Source organism: Hypanus sabinus, chromosome 14 (assembly GCF_030144855.1).
Source record: "Hypanus sabinus isolate sHypSab1 chromosome 14, sHypSab1.hap1, whole genome shotgun sequence".
Taxonomy (NCBI): Eukaryota; Metazoa; Chordata; class Chondrichthyes; order Myliobatiformes; family Dasyatidae; genus Hypanus; species Hypanus sabinus.
The window spans coordinates 71,709,313-71,732,926 of record NC_082719.1 but is presented as its reverse complement, the minus strand read 5'-3'; the positions used below and the strand labels follow the sequence as shown (position 1 = coordinate 71,732,926).

The 23,614-nt window shown below is 40.2% G+C and overlaps 1 protein-coding gene across 1 annotated transcript in view; it reads left to right on the top strand.

The window, feature by feature from the left end:
* LOC132404505 (sodium channel protein type 4 subunit alpha A-like) overlaps positions 1 to 23,614 on the top strand; it is a 161,428-nt gene that overhangs the window by 91,284 nt on the left and 46,530 nt on the right. Inside the window, exons 10-11 of the mRNA XM_059988659.1 lie at positions 8,211 to 8,384; positions 13,479 to 13,595. Coding sequence (XP_059844642.1) covers positions 8,211 to 8,384; positions 13,479 to 13,595 — 291 coding nt within the window. The remainder of the gene's footprint in view (positions 1 to 8,210; positions 8,385 to 13,478; positions 13,596 to 23,614) is intronic.

Sequence of the window (23,614 nt, the reverse complement as noted above, 5' to 3'; positions counted from 1 at the left end):
TCGTGAGGAGTCTGTGTACGGCTTGGTGTGCGCGGTGTCACATCAGGTACAGGGTTCATAGTTACTGTGGAGTGTTCGGGGTAATGGTCTGCTGCTCCTGCGGGCGCCAGGTTGCAGACGGAGACCGTGTCCTCCCGCCTATCAGGTAAGACCACGTAGGCATACTGGGGGTTCGCATGTAGTAGGTGAACCCTATCAACCAGCGGAGAGTATTTATTGCTCCTCACATGTTTCCGGAGCAGCACTGGCCCTGGGGACGTCAGCCAAGCCGGTAGGGTGGTCCCAGTGACAGACTTCCTGGGAAAAGAAAAGAGGCGCTCATGAGGGGTGGCATTGGCGGACGTACATAACAGGGAGCGGATGGAGTGGAGTGCCTCGGGGAGGACCTCCTGCCAGCGAGAGACTGGGAACGCCTTTGACTTAAGGGCTAAAAGTGTGGCCTTCCACACGGTTGCATTCTCCCTCTCCATCTGTCCATTTCCCCGGGGATTATAGCTCGTGGTCCGACTAGTAGCAATACCCCTAGCCAGCAAGTACTGGCACAGCTCATCACTCATAAAGGAGGACCCTCTATCACTGTGGATATAGCAGGGATATCCGAACAGAGTGAAGAGCTGGCGCAGGGCTTTTATGACGGACGTGGCAGTGGTATCGGGGCAGGGGATGGCAAAAGGGAACCATAAGTACTCGTTGATTATGTTGAGAAAGTAGACATTGCGGTCGGTGGAGGGAAGGGGCCCTTAAAGTCAACACTCAGTCACTCAAAGGGGCGGGTGGCCTTGACAAGTTGCGCCGTTTCAGGACGGTAGAAGTGCGGTTTGCACTCAGCACAGACTTGGCAGTCCCTGGTCATTGTCCTGACGTCCTCAAAGGAGTAAGGCAGGTTCTGGGCTTTCATGAAATGATAAAATCGGGTGACCCCCGGGTGGCAAAGATCTGCATGGAGGGCATATAGCCGGTCGAGCTGCGCGCTGGCACACGCTCCCTGGGATAGGGCATCAGGGGGCTCATTGAGCCTTCCAGGCTGGTACAAGATGTCGTAGATGTAGGTGGAGAGTTCTATTCTCCACCGCAAAATTTTATCATTTTTGATTTTGGCCCGCTGTTGGTTGCTGAACATGAACGCAACTGAGCGCTGGTCGGTCAGCAAGGTGAACCTTTTGCCAGCAAGATAGTGCCTCCAGTGCTAACAGCCTCCACTATGGCCTGGGCTTCTTTCTCCAACGCTGAGTGCCGAATTTCAGAGCCTTGGAGGGTACAAGAGAAAAGAATGCTACTGGCCTGCCTGCCTGATTGAGGGTAGCAGCCAGCACAAAGTCGGAGGCATCACTCTCTATTTGGAAGGGAATGGTCTCATCCACCACATGCATCATTGCTTTGGCAATGTCCCCTTTAATGCGGCTGAAGGCCACGCAGTCCTCGGCTGAGAGGGGAAATGCGGTGAACTTGACCAGGGGGCGGGCCTTGTCTGCGTAATGAGGGACCCATTGGGCATAATAGGAAAAGAAGCCCAGGCACCGTCTGAGGGCTCTGAGGGTGGTGGGAAGAGGGAGTTCTAACAGGGGGCGTATACAGTCAGGATCAGGGCCAATGACCCCATTCTCCACGACATACCCAAGGATAGCGAGTCAGGTGGTTCCGAACACACACTTGTCCCTGTTATAAGTAAGGTTCAGAGCTTTGGCCGCTTGGAAAAATCGTTGGAGGTTGGCGTTGTGATCCAGCCAGTCGCGACCACAGATGGTGATGTTATCCAGATAGGGAAATGTGGCCTTAAGTTGGCACTGGTCTACCATCTGGTCCATTTCCCTCTGGAAGACAGAGACACCATTTGTGACACTGAAGGGGACGTGCAGGAAGCGAGGTGGCGCCAACAAAGATGGCCGCCCCCATGCCTTGCACAAGGCGGGCAGGCAAGATGGTGGCAACCAAGATGGCGACCCCCATGCCTCGCACGCGGCGATGCTCAACCCCGCTCGTGGTTTAGACTTACAGGCCTTGGCGAAATGGCCCTTTCCGCAACTGGTGCAGGTAGCTTCTCGGGCTGGGCAGCGTTTTCGGGGGTGCTTTTCGAGTCCACAGAAGTAGCACTGCACGGACTTGCGACTGGCAGCAGCTGTGGTTGATTCACCGGAGGGTTGCGGGGAGTTCACGGACTTGCAAGTGGCAGCAGCTGAGGTCAATTGGCCGGGTGGCGGGGTCTGCGGCGTCCACGGGGCTGGCGGGAGATCGTGCGGCTGGACAGCATCAGCGTTATGCAGAGCAGCCTCCAGTGTGTCGGCCAGCTTGATCGCCGAGCGTAAGGTAAGATTGGCGTTTTCCAGCAGCCGCTGGCGCACATACACTGACCTGATCCCCGTAACGAAGGCGTCTCGTACCAGGAGCTCCGCATACTGTTCCACCATCAGTCCCCTGCAGTCGCAGGCCCACACAAGTGTCTGTAGGACCCGGACAAACTCAGCGCTCAAATCTCTGGCCCGCTGCCGCTGCGTCGCTAAGCGTTGTCTTGCATAGACGGTGTTCACCGGCCACAGGTAGTGTCTTTTGAGGGCGTCCAGTGCCCCTTGGTAAGTCGGCAGGTCCCTGATGAGGGAGTATACCCTCAGACTGACCTTCGAGAGGAGGATATTGTGCATGATAACAGGCTCAGTCACGGGAATCTCTTCCAGGTATGATTGAAAGCATGCAAGCCAGAGTTGAAAGGCAAGAGCTGCTTCTGGAGCTTGAGGATCAATGTCCAATTTTTCTGGAAGTAAAATACTCTCCATGTTTTAAACTTCCAGCTATTAAAATTGATGCACCATCAATAACTCTCAGAGACATGAGGCGAGAGATAGGCTTTTATTAGCTGGAAGAGAAAGCACTATCAGCAGCAAGAGACCATCACACAACATCCTGGAGACTGAGGGAGGAGCAGTGCCTCCAATCGCCTTTATACCGGGGTCTGTGGGAGGAGGCACAGGAGCAGTCAGCAGGGGGGGCATGTCCAGACAGGTATATGTAGTTCACCACAGGGGCAAAAGTAATTAGTGCAGTTCTCCAAACTCTCATGATGGAAAAAGTTTGTATGAGCTTAACATCAGGGCACAGACTTGGTTTTATTTCCCCATTATTGAATACCTTTTCAATACTCACTGTGAAATAATTTCCATTTGTATATGATACCACAGTATTTAGTGAATACTGAGAAACAAAATATCGAAAAAATAAATATTAAAAGAGAATGTACAGTATATATCAACAAAAAATAAATGTGGGAAAAGGGAAGAGAGTGATTATTAGGAAAATGGCTGAAAAATTTATTAGCGGTTTGAAATTCTTGTGGAGTGTTCCAGTACAGACTAGCTGGATAGTTGAGCCTGTTTCTGTGCTTTGGACTCCCCATCAGTATTTATAATACTGACTGACAGAATTATAACGAGATCTAACGAGAATATTCCAGGAATGAGAGGGTTACCGTATGAGGAACGTCTGGCAGCTCTTGGGCTGTATTCCCTGGGGAGTTCAGGAGAATGAGGGGGAATCTCATAGAAACATTCCAAATGTTAGAAGGCCTGAACAGATTAGTTATGACAAAGTTATTTCCCGTTATAGGGGATTCTAGGACAAGAGGGCACGATTTCAGGACTGAGGGACGTCCATTTAGAACTGAGATGCGGAGAAATTACTTTAGTCAGAGGGTGGTAAATCTGTGGAATTTGTTGCCATGAGTGGCGGTGGAGGCCAAGTCATTGGGTGTATTTAAACCAGAGATAGATATGTCCTTGATTACCCAGGGCATCAAAGGGTATGGGGTGAAAGCAGCTGTGTGGGGATGACTGGATGAAGTGGGTCAGCCCATTTTGAATGGCAGAGCAGACTTGATGGGCTGAATGGCCTACCTTCTGCTCCTAAATCTTATGGTCTAATTGTGCAGGTTATCACTTGGAACTGACTTGTTCAGTACCAGAAAAGACACACCGAGCAGGTGAGTGAATAACTTGTTTTTCTTTGCTGTTTCTGACAATTATATGTCTTGCACAAGGATCAGCTACTACAAGATCCTTTTGCATGCTTATCCCTCATTGTGGAAAGGTTGAAGGTTCTCAGGTTGGTCATTGACTAAGTTTTTGGAATTGCAATGGACCCAGCCCTAGGGTTAGGTTTAAGTTACCACTAGAAAAAACTGGGTCCACAAATGTTGGATAAGGACATCAGGTGGGTGAGGGTTGGAGATTCAAGAATGAAGCCATGATTTGAATCTGGTAGTGGTGGGACCAAAAGTGACTCATACATGGGACAAGTTTCTAACTTAACGATCACTTACTGGCAGCCAGTAATGCAAAATAAGTTCACTTACAGAATGAAGTCTTGTTTCTGCATCACTGACACATGCAATCTGCAGGCATGGGAGCAGAATTGAACATCGCAAAAGTATAATTCAAACATTCCTTGACTGTTGCTGAATGCTACTGCACACGTCTGGAGATTTACATGCATCAATACCTCAAACACATGGAGGACCTGGAATTAATTTTTGCAGATGTTATTAAAGATGTAGTAAGTACCTGATCACATTCATAAGTAATTTTCAGATAAAATTTAATTCTGGAGCCCACAAAAACATTACCCAACATAATTGTATTTCCAGCCCAAGCTGTTTTTGTCGTTAGTTGGCTGAAGCACTGAAATACAATCAGGTGTACCTGGCTGTTTTCAAAATGCACATCAAAGCAACATTTTTCTACAAAGATTACAAACAGATTCTTCAAATTGCATTGTCCTTACAGGCATAACTATTCATACACATGTCTGTTGGCTTCTCGCAGGCAGTCTTGCCATTGTACTTGTATCTTTGAGGAAGACAAACAATGTGCAGCTGCTTGGTATCTAACAGCTAATCACTGTTGCTAGTAAATGAACATAAGCAGCTTTTGAACAATACCCAGTTTGTGCTGGTATTTCTAAACTGGATTGCATCCTGAGCCAACTGTGGGTTGGCCTCTTTATCACAATATAGAGCAGCCAAACTGTATAGATTTTCACAAGAATGCAACAATACATTTCATGCTGGTGTCAATTCAAATTCACATTTGCCAAGACTGTAAATTAAATCCCCACTAAATCAGACTTAAGCCTGTTTTACACAGTTCCATTTATGTAAATCATAGACTTAAATTAAAAGACGTTTCTGCTGCTTTCATGGCATTGTTCCTAATTGGTCCATTACATTGCGGCGAGATTTCCTTTCATAAATGTTGGTTTTAATCCTATTAAACCAGCTTTGAACATATTTCCCAAACCTCCACTATAACTTGAATTTCTAATCAAAGACTTTGTTATCGTTTGCGTTGTAATTTTCTACAATTTCTCCTTTCAAATTTGCAAAATTCATTTGTTAGAAAATACCTTGAGATATTGGTCCTAAATAGAATTCTTTATTTGTATTGTATTTCTCTCATTTTGTCTCTTTTATTCATATGTCTGAAACTTTTTTAAATCTTAAAATGCTAGCCAGTATACAACATGGATTTCAATGATGTGAGAAGATTAATTGGCAAAATCTTTTTAAGGCATATAAAATATTTAAGCTTATTTTGGCAACAAGTTATTTTTAAAGCTAGAAGTATATAGATAAGGTAATTCTTTGTTCAAAATTTCCTTGTCTTTCTCTTTATCTTTACCAGCTGAATAATCTGCAGATTATAAATTAACTACTCCATTAACTCAGGACAATTCCCCCATTCCATAATCTCATGTTTCACTGAACTCTTTCTGTAACCAGCATATCCTTCTTAATGTAGCGAGACCCAAACTGCACACAACTTTTCAGGTAGAGTTCTCCACAGGGTCCTTTATAATTGCAACATTTTTGTACTTATATCCCTCTGAAATAATGGCTAACATCCTGTTGGCCTTCCTAATTGCTTGTTGTGCCAGACGGCCAGAGTATCCTTATACACTAAACATTAACAGTGCAGTGTTTAGTGTATAAGTATACTCTAGTCAGTCTGAACACCAATACTTTTCTATTTCTCATTAATTTAAAAAATGCTCTGCATTAACTTCTTTTGTCAAAGTAGTAAACACTGTATTCTGCATCTCCTTGCCCGTTTACTAAACCTGCCCATATACCCCTTGGAACTTCTCTGCATTCTCCTCACAACTCACACTGCCATCCTACTTTGTACAATCAGCCTACTTAGTTGTATGCACAATAAGCATTGAGGGAGAGTGGGCATATTCAAGGGGTCTAAATTTTTTCAGTGAATAAAACGTCAAGTAAGATTAATAATTATCTCAAGGTCTTAGGCAAAGTAAGGGGGGAATAACAGACTCATAATATAATTTACCAATCCTCTTTAGCTACTGACATTGTGCTCAATAACCTAAAATCTACTTCTGTGTAACTGTTAATTAAAAAGGGAGAAAGCTATACTAAATGAAGATATAGGGCAGTCAACTGAACATCAGTGGTTAGTAAATATTGAAAGAAAAATCTGACTAATCAGCATGTTAAGAGAAGGTTGTTTGTGACTGTCATTTAAATATTTTCAGAAGATAACAAGGATTGATATGGACAATACATGACATATTCCACATGGATAAGTCCCATATGGCGCACCAACCGGACATGTAAGCCCATGTGATCCAAATTGAACCTAAAACTGGCTCTGTAGCAGGAAGAATAATGATCAGAAGCAGTGGTTTTCTGCAGCATGTGTTGCTATTGTATACCATGATTGCTTGATTTTCATGGTATGCAATACATCTCAAAGATAGTGGGGGAAAATTTATATGCTCCAGTACAACATCAATGGTCTGGAAAATTGTGTAGTAATCTTTTATGAGACAGCAAGCATGCTATCACCTTACAATCAGCTGGTATTGTGCAAGCACCGAAGATTCCAGTAGATCAATGGGTTTCTCACACATCAAACATGCAACATTCTATTTCTGCTCAGTGTGAAATACAAACTTTGTACGTTAGTATACCAACTAATAAAATGTACATCAGACAATTATAAATCATTAAAAACAAAGAAGTACAGTATATCTGAATCATTTTAAACAATTTACATTAAAACTAACTTAATAAGTTCAAAACAAATCTGCTTGCCCCCTCCATCTCACAGCTGTTCATCTCCAGTGAAATAACTGGACGTGCTGTTTTTACAATAGGTTTAATCTGACACAGGTTTAGCAAACAGATTTTCCCAGTGGGTCTCATATATTGGAATGCAGTGGGCTATGTCCATCAAGATCAGAACATATGCATTTGCTGGCACTTATAGATGTAATTGTCAGTTTTGTAGTGTGATACATTTCTGATCATGTTGATTACTGTAATATTGGGCCACAGATTCTATTGGCTAGTGAGCCACCTGAAGTCACTGGCCCACCTGCTCATGGTGTTTCCTCCAGTGTGTTCATGAGCACAATCTTCTCTAGGAGGCTAGCTCCCAGTTGATTAGCCAGGCGCTGCAGAATGCAGAGAGTCTCTAAGCATGAATACAAGGTGTCTCCACCTTCAGAAACAAATTTCACGACACATGCCGGTTATAATAAACCTGATACTGGTGTCATTGACTGTCAGATCGTTTGCATCCCCAATTCACCAGATGTCAAAGCTGTCATTTACATATTTTTAACATTTTCAAATATTCAAAAGCAGTCAGGAACTATTTTTTAAAAGCATTTTAAAGTAGAACTATTAAAATATGCTTTAAATAATATATCAAAACATTTTAAACCAACTGAATTAAATTAGATTTAAAAAGTCAACCACATTGTCACAGCAGCCATTCCTTCCCACTAATTTTCAGTTGGACCTTGATAATTTGCACCAGAACTAATCTGGCTTGGATTCAGCAGACAGATATCCTAGTCTGAGAAGGAAATCTGAGGAAGTCTGTGTTGCCCTGTTTAACTCCAGGTGGAGCCCACTGGCGCAGAGTAGGTGTTCCAGAGCCAGCAGTAACCTGGAGCATGTCACCCTGTGCTATCACACTTCCTGCCTATTAAGATTTGAGTAAATCTGCTATCTTTTAAATATTAACAATGCTTTTTATTCGATAAATGCTGCCAAATGTGCTGGGTATTACCAGTATTTTCCACTTTTATTTCAGATTTCTGGAATTTATTTGACTTTTGAATTCAAAAGTCCTAACTAAATTTGTATTATATTGGTAAACTTAATATGCTTAAGAATATCTTCTTTATCCTTGTAGACATTAGACGACAAATATTTGCAAAAAGATGAAAAGGTCCAGCTGGCACTGAAGTATCTGGATTACTTTTACACCTTCTTTTTCAATTTTGAAATGATTGTTAAGGTACTGGGACTTGGCTTAACAGACTATTTTACAAATGTCTGGACATTACTGGATTTCTTCCTTGTAGTGGTAAGTTTTGTCTATTGGTTTTAGTGTTAATGCTCTTTCTGGAGTAATTTTTCATGTGTTAGTGTTGCTTTGATTACTTTACAAGTTGTTAGTAAAGAATAGGATTTTGATTCTGTTCTCAGGCTTGTAATAATTAGTGAACATCTGCACACCATTTTTCAATATGTAGCATGGTTGTTTATTCAGATGATATTAGTGTTCAAAGGACAATGTGTGTTTCTTAACAAATGTAAGATGTATGGAAACTGCCTGGAGAAACATCTTCTTATAAACACCTGATACACATCTGTGGGTTAGTCGTGTAGCTACAGCAGTGAATTATCTCATTACATACAGATGTCTTATTCAAAGTAAACAGAATTGTAAACACCAGACAAATTATTTTGATGGGAAACATACTTTTTTAAAATGCTTTTGTCACTTAATTTAGCTATAATAGTTATATTGTGGCAACTGGAGTTTTGCCTTTTTTTAAAAAATATATAATTATTACTTCCAGATTAAAGGGAGCTCCTATGACCTAGAAACTAAATAATGTAACTTGCTCACTGATTTCATCTCTGTCCCTGAAGAGGACTATCTCTGATTTGCACCACTCTCCTCTCTTCACCATACCAAATAACATCAAATATTTATTGTGCTGGAATCACAGCAGTGAAGTCCAAGACCATGCACTTCATGTCAGCGAGCGAAATTGCATCAGTTCAATCTGTCCTAATTTCCACCAAAAACATTCTATCTTATATATCATACAATTTGTTTAAGTTTATCACTTAGTGTCCCCAGAAGCATAAAATCTTTTGGTGGCGATATGATTGGAACTAAGTCCTTCAGTACTTTTTACTTAAAGAGAGGAGGGTAACTTAGCAGAACTTCCCAAACTTACTGGGTTCTTAGGACTTCTGGAAAAATGCACATATGTCAGCATTAGGTGAGGACATATTCAAATTCAGAAAGGATATCTCGGCTCATATCTGGACACTACTAGGCACACATATGATGAGTAGTCACCTGTGATTTTAAAAGGATCTTTATTATCTTAATCCAATAGTGGATAAAAAGCATTTACTTATCCATTGTATTACTGGTGTGGTGTCTGAAAAACTGAGATCGGTTCAATACAATACTGATTTGTCAGTCTATTGTTTTCAATGTTGCAAGTTACTTCTTGTGATCATGCTACATATAGTTATGCTATTGTTAGAATAAGATTTCACTGTGAGGAGCACATCCATCCAATTATAAGATACAACATGTCAACACAAAAATATCTAAATAACATTAGAGATTTGAAATCTTTTGGAAATTAAACTATTTTCTCTTCCTTTAATTCCCTCCCACACACAATACTCCAGTCCCCTGTGGAGAGAAATAACAGTCATCTATCAAGCGAAAGGACCATAGCTGATCTCTCTTCTCTTTTTGTCTTTTGCTCAAGCTTACACAGTTGCTGATATTTTGGGACGTTCTCTGACTGAAAATTTAAAAAAAAAGATCTTCTAGAATCATAAAAAACCATAAGTCCACAGATAAAACATAGGAGTAATTAAAAGTACTTCTGAATTATAATACTATTAACAGCACCACCTCTAGTTACTCAGAGTTCTATGATGTATAAGAAAGAAGCATACTTAATTAGGGCACTGAAGACAAACAAGGAAATATAGACAAGAGGAGGGCTTACATCAATGGTAGATATGTTATTGGAGAATATTCTTAGGATAGGATTTACACACGTCTGGAGAAGTGTGGAGTTATTAGGGAGTGTCAGCTTATCTTCGTGTTGGGGAGGTCATGTCTTACAAACTTTGCTGAGTTTTCTGAGGAGATGAAGAAGATAATTCATAAGGATAGGGTGGTAGAATTTGTCTACATGGTCTTTAATAAAGCATTTGACAAGGTTTTTTATGGTAAACTTATCCAAAAGATTAAGACACGTGGGATCAATGGAAACATGGTATATTGGATTCAAAATTGCTTTACCTGTGGAACACGGAGGATAGCGGTGGAGTGGTGTCACTTTGACAGCAGGTCTGTGACCAGTGCTGTTGCGCAAGGATCAGCAAGAACCTCTGCTGTTTGTGACATATACTGTATAAATAACACAAAAATTAGAAGGGCTGTGGTCAGTGAGGCAAGTTTTCAAATGATACAGTGGGAATAGATCAGTTGAAAATACAAGCCAAAAAATGGCAAGTGAAATTTGATCTGGACAACTGTGAGGTGATACACTTGGGGAGGCAAAATGTAGGAGAAAAGTATGTAGTAAATGGTAGTACCCTTAGAAGCACTGATGTACAGAGGGATTTGGGATGCAAGTCTATAGCTCCCTGAAAGTGGCACCACAAGTGGATAGTGTGGTAAAGAGTGCAACATCTGTTGAAGCTTGGAGTACTATAATAACCTTATCTATTAACAACCAAAAAAGACCCAGCATTATCAAAATAAACCAAGGCATTTTACAGACAACACAAAATCAGCAGATACTGGAAATCTGAGCAACACACACAAAATGATGGAGGAACTCAGCAGGCCAGGCAGCATCTAGGGAAAAAAGTACAGATGGCGTTTTTTCCATAGATGCTGCCTGGCCTGCTGAGCTCCTCCAGCATTTTGTGTCTGTTGCAAGGAATTTTACAAAGTGGCTCTCTAAGCCCACAATGGTTTTGTCTAGCTTTAAATCTTCTCTTTAATTTACTGAATTGGATGAAAATAGAGTATCAAATCAGAGACAACCAAACAAGTTATACCTTGACACACATTCTATACATGGATGATTTGAAATTATATGCTCCTTCATTAGTAAAGCTAGAGGAATTAATTCAAATAGTAGAACTATCATCGAAAGTTATAAACATGAACCGTGGTTGAGATAAATGCAGAACAGTAAACGTAAAGAAAGGTGCAATAGATTTAGTAGAATATAAAACAGAGCAGCAGGATACAATACAACCAATGAATTAATATGAAATATATAAGTGTCTGGAATATTAAAAAACAAAGTAAGTAGATCAAAGTGCAATAAGGGGAAAACTTTCCACAGAATTTCTTCAAGGCACACGAAACTCTGCCAAACAGAGCTCAATTGTAAAAATATAACAAAGGCAATAAACATTTTAACTCTACCCATACTAACACATTCTTTTGGCATAATAATTTGGTCCAAAACCAATCTGGAAAATTTACAAAGAAAAATAAGAATAGAAATGACAAATTTTAGAAAATGCTATGTACACTCAAACACATTTAGATTAACAAAATCTGGACAAAAGAATGTACTTCCATCAATGAAAGCAGGATTATGGAATAAACATGAGCACGTGCAATTCAGATAAGAAGTACATGCCACTAAACTTAAATGAGAGCACAACCCAGAAAAATGAAGAAATGATCACTAATTTGAATGAATGTGCTTGGCTATGCCCATACCTCAAGCTTTACCAGCTGGAACTGAGAAAAAATAAAAATACAACAATAATAATAATAATAATAATAATAATAATAATAATAAATAAGCAATAAATATCAAGAACATGAGATGAAGAGTCCTTGAAAGTGAGTCCATGAGTTGTGATGGGTGATTGAAGTTGAGTGAAGTTATTCCCTCTGGTTCATGAGTCTGATGGCTGAGGGGTAATACCTGTTCCTGAACCTAGCAAAGTGGGTTCTGAGGCCTCTATACTTTCTTCCTGATGGAAACAGTAAGAAGAGAACGTGTTCTGGATAGTGGGGGTCCTTGATGATGGATACTGCTTTCCTGCAACAGTGCTCTGTGTAAATGTGCTCGGTGGTGGGTATGGTTTTACCTGGTGATGGACTGGGCTGTACCCTTTACTTCTGTTCAAGGACATTGGTGTTTCCATACCAAGCCATGATGCAGCCAATCAATTGAACATCTTCAGAAGTTTGTTAAAGTTTTAGACGATATGCCAAATCTTCACAAACTTCTAAGAAAGTAGAGGCACTGACATGCCTTCTTCGAAATTATGTGCTGGAACCAAAATGGATGTCCTGAAATGATAACACCAAGAAATTTGAAGTTGCTGACCCACTCCACCTCCAATCCCCCATTGAGGACTGGCTCATAGACCTTTATCTTGTCCTCCTGAAGTCCTTGACCTTGCTGACATTGAGTGACTGGTTGTGAGAGTGAGAGATGGCACCACTCAACTAGATCTTCTATCTCCCTCCTATATGCTGATTGATCTGTACCTTTGATTCAGCCAGCAGTGACGTCGTCAGTCAACAGGCTAAAATATGGCTTTGTATCTGTGCTTAGCCTCACAGTCATAAGTATAAAGCGAGTAGAGCTAAGCGCACAGCCATGTGGTTCTCCTTTGCTGATAGCGATTCTGGAGGAAGTGCTTTTGCCAGTCTTAACAAAATGGGGTCTGCAAGTGTGCAAATTGAGAATCCATTTGTACAAGGAGGTAGTGAGGCCTAGATTATGAAGCTTATTGATTAGTTTTGAGGAGATGATATTATTGAATGCCAAGCAGTAATCAATGAAAAGCATCCTGATGTATGCATCTTTGCTGTCCAGATGTTCCAGGGTTGAGTGAAGAGCCAATGAAATGGCATCTGATGTTGATCTGTTATGGTGGTAAGAAAATTAGAGTGGATCTCGGGCGCTTCTCAGGTAGCAGTCAATAAGTTTTATCACCAACCTCTCAAAGAACTTCATCACAGTGGATGTAAGTGTTATTCAGCTCTAGTCATTGAGGCAGGTTACCACATTCTTCTTAGGCACCAGTATAACTGAAGCCTGCTTTAAGCAGGTGGGTACCTCAGACTGCTGACGCAAGTGGTTAAAGATATCGGTGAACATTCCAGCCAATTGATCAGCACAGGTCTTCAGTGCTTGGCCAGGTACTCTGTCTGAGCCAGAGATGGATATTGGACATCATTGCTCTGATCCTTTTACTTTCTGCATGAAACATTCGAATTGCACCCAAAGAAATTCCAAAACTTTAAAAATGACAACTAATTTACAAAATAACAGTTGATTTTGTTTTAAAGTACTGACTTTATGTAATCATATGAGACCATGTAAGTAGTCAACTATATTTTCAATGTTTTTTCTTTTCCTTGCAGATTGGGTGGCTCAGTATGCTGGGCAGCAGCATTCAGGCCTTCAAATCCCTGCGATCCCTGAGAACATTACGTGCTTTGAGGCCCTTGCGAGCCATTTCTCGTTGGGAAGGAATGAGGGTTGGTAGTGCTTATTTTCATAATGTGTGCAAATTTTCAGTAATTTTACATCAAAGCTAAAGTTATAAACCTCTGGCAGGCATAATAATGTAAATACACTGAGGCCAAACTTCCTTTGAGGTGATAGATCAAATCAGGCATGATCATATTGACTGTCTGTTTCGCACAAGCCTGACATTCAGTTCCTCTGAAATTGAGTTACTACCCTGAAGAATTGACATGGATAATACCATAAAATTGTTGTAATATCTGTCTGTTTTTTTTTGTGATGTATGCATTTCCCTACCAATTAAGATCAGGATCCTGTATATAATCTCCACATATGTGGATAAAGGGCTCTGCGTGAAAAATCCTCTTTGACTCTTTCAATTATCAGTGTGCATAGATCCAGCTACCTGTGTGAAAAATATTACCTGTAGATGTAACTTTTAATCTGAAGTGTCATTTTCATGCTTTGCACCATTCACACCATGATTATCCCAACAAGTATCCCTCTCTTCCAATGATTAAGCATGTTTTTTTCCTGTGCACGACTCTGGCAAGCCAATGACTTCTAGCACCATGATTTTCCTGCAGTTATTAACATTTATATCTGGAAATTTATCATTAGAAATGCATCAGAATAGAAACTTTAACCAAGTATACCAGGCAATAATACAACCCAAAATTACAGGAACCAACTCACTTAAATAAAATTAGGAGCATGTATGCCACATACAGAACATCTGAGGGCACTGGAATTTCAGTAAAAAAATTAAGACTGCTGTTATGAAGAGAAATAATATGATTTAGTTCTTCAACTGTACTTTATGACAGCATACATTGTTTTAAACTTTGTATTATACTATGGGTAGTGAATATCTGAAATAAAATTAGGAAATGGAGAATGGATCAGGTGTCATCTGGAAGATCATTGACATTAATTATTGGGTGCTGCTCTCTCCAAATATGCAGCCTAACCTTGCTGTTAATGGTCAGGATTGATGGTCAGTTACTTAAGAGCGTGGATGTACAGAGGGACCTTGGGGTTCAGATCCATACATCCCTCAAGGTCGCTGCACTGGTTGATAGGGTAGTTAAGAAGGCCTATGGGATGCTAGGCTTCATTAACAGGGGGATGGAGTTCAAGAGTAGAGAGGTCATGTTGCAACTCTACAAATATCTGGTGAGACTGCACTTAGTATTGTGTTCAATTCTGGTCACCTCATTATAGGAAGGATGTGAAAGCTATGGAGAGGGTGCAGGGGAGATTTACCAGGATGTCACCTGGTTTGGAGAACAAGACATATGAAGCAAGGTTAGCAGAGCTGGGACTTTTCTCTTTGGATCATAGAAGATTGAGAGGGGACTTGATAGAGGTCTACAAGATTATGAGAGGCCTAGATAGGGGAATAGTCAGTACCTGTTTCCCAGGGCACCAATAGCAAACACCAGAGGGCATATGTACAAAATTAAGGGAGGGAAGTTTAGGAGAGACATCAGGGGTAAGCTTTTTACACAGAGGGTTGTGAGTGGCTGGAATGGCTTGCCAGGGATGGTGGTGGAGGCTAAAACATTAGGGGTATTTAAGAGCTTCTTGGACAGGCACCTGATGAAAGAAGAATAGAGGTTTATGGGGTAGTGTGGGTTTAGTATTTTTTTAAGGATTATATGGGTCGCCACAACATGGAGGGCTGAAGAGCCTGTACTGTGCTGTAATGTTTTATGGTTCTATGGTTCTATGGTTCATTTACTACATATTGTTCTTTCACTAAGGTAGGTGCATTGAATCTTCTACACTTAACAAGAAATCTTCACCACAAATTCAGTGTTTCCTACATACCTTATGTTTATAAATATTCCAAAAGATTTTTATATCTTTAAAAGATTGGAGAAAAAAATTGACTATCAATAGATATCCAATAATGATAAACTTATCGCATCAACTTAAGTAATTTCCTGATTGAGGGGCCTCCATCAGTCAGAGGTGACCATGGATATTGTGTCCTAACAGTCTAGATATACAAGTTTGGCCAATATGATATGGAGAACAACATGTAATTTCCTGATTAATCATTGGTAAAAAGTGTTATCTCTTAGATTATGTGAGCAAAGCCGATGACTTTTATTTCAATTAAGGCTTTGAAGAAAACATTTAACTACCATGCTTGTTACCCTAATTCTACTGATGTAATCGAAAGTGGCTTTTCAATAACGGCGCAGTCCTGTCATTTTGTCAATCCCTTCCTTTGCTTTTTCATTAACATTGGATTGACTTGGATTGATGTTACTCATGATTTTCCGACCTTCTTGTAATAAAGCCAGCTGTGCACCATTCTGACTGAAGAGCTGAAATGAGTGATTTGGGTGAACAGAAGAGTTTGTCTTTTTGTTATTGGTAACAAAATCATAAATGCATTCTTTATACATGTGTTTATAATTACACCAACAATAGCAAAATCTTCTTCCCATATGTGGAGAATTGTGGTCAAATGTTAGCATTCTATCATTCCGCAGCTCAGAGTAATGGTGCTCAAAACACTTTCTGCAACCACAATGGCCCTCACTTTTACAAATGTTTTTCCTTTTGTTTGACCACAGATTGATGTTGACTCATGTTCAGTGAACACTCAGTGCAGCAGATGAATCTACTGAGGTTTATGATCTGTTTGTGCAGATGGATTTAGATTAAAAATAACAGCATGCTCATTTCTTAGTCAGAAAGTTCAGCTTCAAAACCATACACAAAAACCATGTCCGGGGAATGCCTCACAACCTGAGTCAGAAGGTGCTGTACGCCTAGTCTTTCTGATGAACGTCAAAGAATACTTAACAAGAACTCTGGTGTTCTAAATACCTTAACATTACAACAATGCTAGCCCATTTTAAGTTAGCAGAAAATTTGAACATGGTATCCATTCAGGGAAGAGTAGACAATTTCATCTAGACATCAAAACTTAACCCTCAGCCAACATCACTAAAATAAATGTTCTAGTGACTATCACGTGGCTCCTTGTAGTGCCATGCCCAGACTGAGCATTGAATTATTTCCTGCAAAGCCACTTCAAATTAGATAACTGGCTTAAGGATATTCTGTGGTCAGGAAATGCCTTTATGAAAACAAGTATCTATTTCCACTTTTCTTTTTATATCATCATATCCCAAAGCACTGAAGCGTCAACTCTTTATTTCTTTCAATAGTTGCTGCCAGATCTGATGACTTCCTCCAGCATTTTTGTGTATTACTCTGAATTTCTAGCATCTGCAGAATCTGCTGAATTTATAACCTGAAATGAATTGTCTTTATACATGAAATTTTGCTGTTAAATATTTACATTGACATAGGCTTGTAAATCCAACCAACTATAAATTCACTCACTCTGGTTTCCTTTCTCTTTATTACAAACTATAACTTTTACTGTTGAACTATCCCTTTTACTGCTGAACTATCCAATCCAGGCATCACTGCTTCTAGTGGACCATTTCTTGAAATAGACTTCATATATATATTCCCCCACATTTATCATGCACTTGTTGCTTCAGCGTAATTGTCTTTATAATTGTAAATATATTACAATATACATGCAGTGGCCATTTTATTAGGTACATCTGTACACCTGCTTGTTAATGCAATTATCTAATCAGCTAATCATCTGGCAACAACTCAATGCATAAAAGCAAGCAGACATGGTCAAGAGTTTCAGGTGTTGTTCACATCAAACATCAGAATGGAGAAGAAATGTGATCTAAGTGGCTTTGACCATGGAATGATTGTTGGAGCCTGATGGGGTGGTTTGAGTATCTTAAAAACTGCGTATCTCCTGGGATTTTCACACACAACAGTCTCTAGAGTTTACAGAGAATGGTATGAGAAACAGAAAACATCCAGTGATTAGCAGCTTAGTGGGTGAAAATGTCTTGTTAGTGAGAAAGGGGAAATGGCCAAGCAACACACAGAAAATGCTGGAGGAACTCAGCAAGCCAGGCAGCATCTCTGGCAAAGAGTAAACAGTTGATGTTTTGGGCCGAGACCCTTCATCAGGATGTCTGAGTCCTCTTTTCCATAGATGCTGCCTGGCCTGCTGAGTTCCTCCAGCATTTTGTGTGTGTTGCATGAATTTCCAACATCTACAGATTTTCTCATGTTTGAGGAGAACGGCCAGACTGGTTTAAGCTGACAGGAAAGAGGCAGTAGCTCAAGTTAGCACACATTACAACAGTGGAGTGCAGAAGGGTAGCTCTGAATGCACAACACATCAACCCTTGAAATGGATGGGCTACAGCAGCAGAAGACCACAAACATACATCAGTGGCCACTTTATTAGGTACAGGAGATACCTAATAAAGTAGCCACTAAGCATATATTCTTGCCCACTATCTCCTTAGACTTTCTCTTGTACACATTAAACTGTTCAAATAAGACTTAACACCTGCCAATAACTCTCAGAGGTAACAATAATAGTAACAATTATACACTGTATTTTGTACATTATTGGATGCCAAAAATTCATTTTGACACTTCCTGTTAGTTATTTTCTTAAAGTTGTCCATCTTTGTTCCTCTGTATTCTCACTCCCACAAGGACCTCTTCTGTTTCCTGCTGTCCTGTTTGAAGTCACAAAATTATCTCCTCTGATTTTCTTTTTCTGGATCATCTCCAATTTTTTCAACTTCAATGTCATGATTTTTTAAATCCAACTTGCTGTAAACTGGTTGTAGACCATCAGGCTGAGATTAATAAAGACAGACCAATCTGATATCCTTCCTTGGATTTTCAACGGTTTTGAACTACTTTCTCATGGTAATGAAGTTCTCTATGAAAACTTCCAACTCAATTAATGCTTGAATAAGGCAATAAAGCACTTTATTTTAATGAACTTATCTTGGTCTGATTACAGGCAAGAGCAGGAATTAATGCTGATCCCTAACCGCCTCTAAGAAGGCGCTAGTGTTCTGGTTTCTTGAGTAACTCTAGTCATTATGGTTAAGGTATTCCCACACTACTTCTGGGTAGAGACTTCCAAGACTAGGGCCTAGCAACAATTAAGGAAAGTGATATACATCCAAATCAGGATAATGTGTAATTTGAAGGGGGACATGCAGATGATGGTATTCCAATGCAATCCAGTGCCTTGATACTAGTATTAGAGGTAAAAGGATGGGGAGGTACAGCTGAAATGCCTAGGAGAGTAATTACAGTGTATTTGCAACTACAGCCACAATGTGCCTATGATGGAAGAAGTTAATAGTTGGCTTGGTGGATGAAGTACAACTCAAACAGTAGTTTATGTGGGGTGGTGTTAAGCTTAAAGCTATAGGTAGGGTAGACCCAAAGTCTTTTATCCAAATTGGAAATGTCAAATACTAGCACACAAGCCTTTAAGAAGAGAAAAGTAAAGTTTACAGGAAATGTGCAATGCACGTTCTTTACACTGAGAATAGTAGGTCCCTGGAATGGGCTGCCCAGTGTAGTGGTGGAAGCAGGTACAGTGGATACGTTTAAGAGACTTTTAGAAAGGTGCATAGATGTGTGGGCAATGGGAGGGATATGGATCATTTGCAAACAGAAAAGATTTCGTTTAATTTGGCACAGACATTGTGGGCTGAAGAGTTGGTTCCTGTGCTGTATGTTATATCTTACATTCTTCAGTGTTATTGGATCTGCAGTCACTGAGGCAAATGGCAAGTGTTTCCTTACACACCTGATTTATACCTTGTAGAGATTTGGAGTCAGGAGAGGAGACCCAGGCTGCAAGGTACCCAGCTATTGATCCATTCCTGTAAATACAATTCAGCAGAGTTTCTACTCAAAAGTCACCATAGATGCTAATGGTATTGACATTGAATGTGAAGAATAGGTGATTGGATGTGGTCTTTGACAGAACTTCTATTGGACAAATATTTCTTTGGTTTATCAGCCCATTCTAGAACGTTGTCTAGGACTTGCTGCATGCAACTAGGGGCTGCTTCATTTGCTAAGGAGTTGCAAATTCAATTTGATATTGTGCACTTATCAGCAAACATTACCAATTCCCACCCTTACAAGAGAATAAAAGCCATTGAGAACAGCTAAAATGGTGTCCTGGGTTTGGGATGATTTGCCTCTAACAATTACAACCTCCATAACTTTCCTTTTGGCAGATCATGAGTTCAGCCATTTAGGTATTTTCCCTGATATTAATTGGCCAAAGTTTCTTGTTTCCATTCCTGACAAAATGCTGCTTTCATGTTAAGTGGGGTCACTCTCATCTCAACTCTGGAATTGAGATTTCCAATCATTTTTGTACCAAGGCTGTGATCAGGTTTGCAACTGAATGCCACCCAGAAAATACACATTAGTCATCAGTGCTCAGGGTTATTGGTGCCTACTGCAATTTGGAACCAGTATTAACAACACCTTGCTTCACTCTGCTGCTGACTGAGAGTAGGCTGAATAGGTGGCAATTAATGAGCTTGGTAAAAGGTACAGTTGGTTCTACAGTGCAGGTCTTTAACACTACAGCAGGTATGTGCAATAACCTTTGCTGTAATGAGTGCTGATATCTTGATAACACATGCTATGATTCAAAGAAGGTTGAAACCTGGCTTCTGAGATGGGGATCTCAGGAAAAAGCTGAGAAAGATCTACCAAATGTTATTGAACAAATCTCCCCCACATTAAACAATACCGAAAGTAACAAGCGTAAGATGCTATTGGAACTCAGGCAGCATCTCTGAGGAAAGGCAAGATGCTTGTAGATATTCTTGGTATTCACATTGATAGTACGTTCTTATAATGGCCAAGTCAAAATACTTTAATTAAGTATTTTAATTGCAAGATATTTTAATGTCTCAAATGATGCCTCTGACACAGGCAGCTCATAATGGACAGACATCCACTGGCTCCAAACACAGACTATCTCCCTTGAATCATTATCCTGGTCTGATTCTCTGAATGAGCTTGTTTCTTTGCTCTGCAGTTCTTTTCTTCCATTTCTTGGTAAAGATTCTTGAACCAGAGGATGCTTCATAGCCAACAACTTCTGCCCAAAGTTTAGTTGAACATTGTTTCAGTTGTTGAGCCATGCTACTTACTCCACAGTAGATCGTTATTCTGATACTGCTTCAGCCAGCAGCATCCCAAACTCAACACCAACGTAGTTTTTACTGGCTTTTTACTGTTGCTACTTGCATAATAAAATACGAAGTCAGAGCTATCAGTGGCTCAGCTCCAACAACCTCGGTTCAATCCTGACCTCCAGTGCTTTCTGCATGGATGAGCTTCCCCTGGGTACTCCAATTTCCTCCCACAGCGCAAAGACATGTGAGTTAGTAGGTCAATCGGCCACTGTGAATTGTTCCTATTGTGTAGGTGAAAGGTGGATTTGATGAGTGTGTGCAGGATAAAATGGGTCAAGGTAAGTTTAATGTACTGGGTGTATGATGGTCAAGACAGACTTGGTGGGCTTATGACTCACTTTCAACAAAAAGAAGTTCTCATACAATCTTGTTTCAAAGTCAGACTAGAAGGTTCACTTACATTTATATGCACTACACTTTGTGCGGTAACTGGAATACTTTAACATAGCTGACCTTGGGTGTGTGTCCTGTAATAACTTCCAAAATCTGAGAGTTCAACACATGCTTAAATGACAGTGCACATTAGGCTTAAAGATTAATAAATTCTTGCTCATAAGCACATAAGAAACAACTTATAATCAAAGGAAGAGAACTGGATGTTACAAAAATTAATATGAAGAAAGCTCATCATCTTGAAGGTTCAAGGCTTAAACTCTGCTCTGGGAATAGGCATTAAGGAATATACAAAATCCAGATGTTGTTGTAGCAAATGTTCTGCCAATGTAATTCTTAGGAAAATGATTTTAAAAATTTAATTTACAAGAAAATACATCTAGCTCGGGGACATGAAGTAATTTTCTTTGTTGGCTTTATAACACTACTCTGAGCTGACATCTGATTTGTACATGCTTGGCACTGAAGGAGATAAGCATGGGTTTATAGTACTCTTGTGGATTCTTAAGAATGAAAGTTAAATTATTTCCACTCTCACTTTATCACATTGCATTGGTGACATCATTAGCCTCAAAATATGGGATTAATCAGAAAAAAAGTATTTTGAAGTACAGTTGAAAATTTGCTTTGTTTGTTCTACATGAAAGGTTGCACAAAATCAATTTTAGAGCAAACAGTGGGAAAAGTATTTCCTCCAAATACTTTATTAGGCATCAGTCAGTCCACACTTGGAATAGTGTGAGCAAATTTGGACATTATCCAGAAACGTATGAGCTGGCATTGGAGAGCATCCAGAGGATGTTCATGGGAATGATTCCAGGAATGAAATAGTTAATGAATGAGGAGTGCTTGATGGCTCTGGGCTTGAACTCACTGAAGTTTAGAAGAATGAGCTTCAGTGGCTGAGATGGTAGAGGTGGCATACAACTATTGTGCAGGTGCTTCACCAGTCTCAGCTTTATGTGAGAGTGGTAGAGAGAAAGCCACTGTTGTAAAAACCTCACATGAATTCTCAGCTAGAGTTTGCCAGAAGGCATGTGGGAGACTCAGAAGTCAGCTGGAAGAAGGTTCTATGGTCTGATGAAACTAAAACTGAGCTTCTTGGCCATCGGACTAAACACTATTTGGCATAAGCCAAACACCACACATCAAAAATAAACTATCCCCACCGTGAAGCATAGTGGTGACTGCATAATGCTGTGGGGATGCTTCACAGCAGCAGGCCCTAGAAGACTTGTGATAGTAGAGGGTAAAATGAAAGCAGCAGAATACAGGAAATTCTAGAGGAAAACCTGATGCAATCTACAAGACAACTGTGACTTGGGAGAAGATTTGTTTTCCAACAAGACGATGACCCCAAGCACAAAGCCAAAGCTACACAGGAACAGTTTAAAAACAACAAAGTTAATGTCTTGAAGTGGCCAAGTCAGAGACCAGATCTCAATTCAATTAAGAATTAGTGACTGGACTTGAAAAGGGGTGTTTGCTCATGATCCCCATGCAATCTAACAGAGCTTGAGCAGTTTTGTAAAGAAGAATGGGGAGAATTGCACATGTCCAGATGTGCAAAGCTGATAGAGTCCTATCCACACAGACTCAAGGCTGTAATTGCTGACAAAGCTGCATCTACTATTTACTGACTTGAAGGGGTGAATACTTATGCAATCAATTATTTTCTGTTTTATATTTCTAATTAATTTAGATCCGTTTGTAGAGAACTGTTTTCACTTTGACACAGAAGAGTGTTTTCCTCTTGACCAGTGTCAAAAAGCCAAATTAAATTCTCTAGATTCAATGTTGTAAGACAATAAAACATGAAAGCTTCCAAGAGGGGTGAATACTTTTTATAGGCACTGTAAGTAAAATAAAGAACAGACAGGATAGATTGCCAGTGTCTATTTCCCATGATAGGGATTTCTACAACCAGGGAACATAGTTCTAAAGCATGATAGTGGATGTTAAAGGGGAGCTGAGGGCTAACCATTCATACTGTTACAAGAATCAGCCCTTGTAAAAATTATCAGGGAGGCGCAGAGAGAGAACCTGTAATTACCGATAAGTACCTTTATTTTCTCAAGCAAAAAACATGTGAACTTACACAACCAATAGCTGTGTGCACACCATTTAAGTTTTCCTGACTTTCCATGAACAGTCAAAGAACAGAAAGGATATTATTAATTAAAAAGGAGTTTCTGCTGCTGGCCACATCTTCCTCGTAGTCTCATTTGAATCTCCACATTTCTGTGGGGCACCCCACTTCCTCGATTGTTAGTCTCCTACAGAGTTATCGCTACCAGAACACTTGAAGTGTCTGCCTCTTTATCCATTTCTTAACAATTAAAAAATTGCATTCCGGTGTCAGAATGCTGCAGGCCAGGTATCTGACCTTTAATACCTTTTTATTTGCTCTGCTCCAGACCAGCATCCATTTATTGCCCTCTTCCCAGCAAATGATAGTCAGTAATTTATGGCTCTTTGTTTGTTCTCAATCAGCCACATGCTTGAATCACACTGACAAATATTCACAA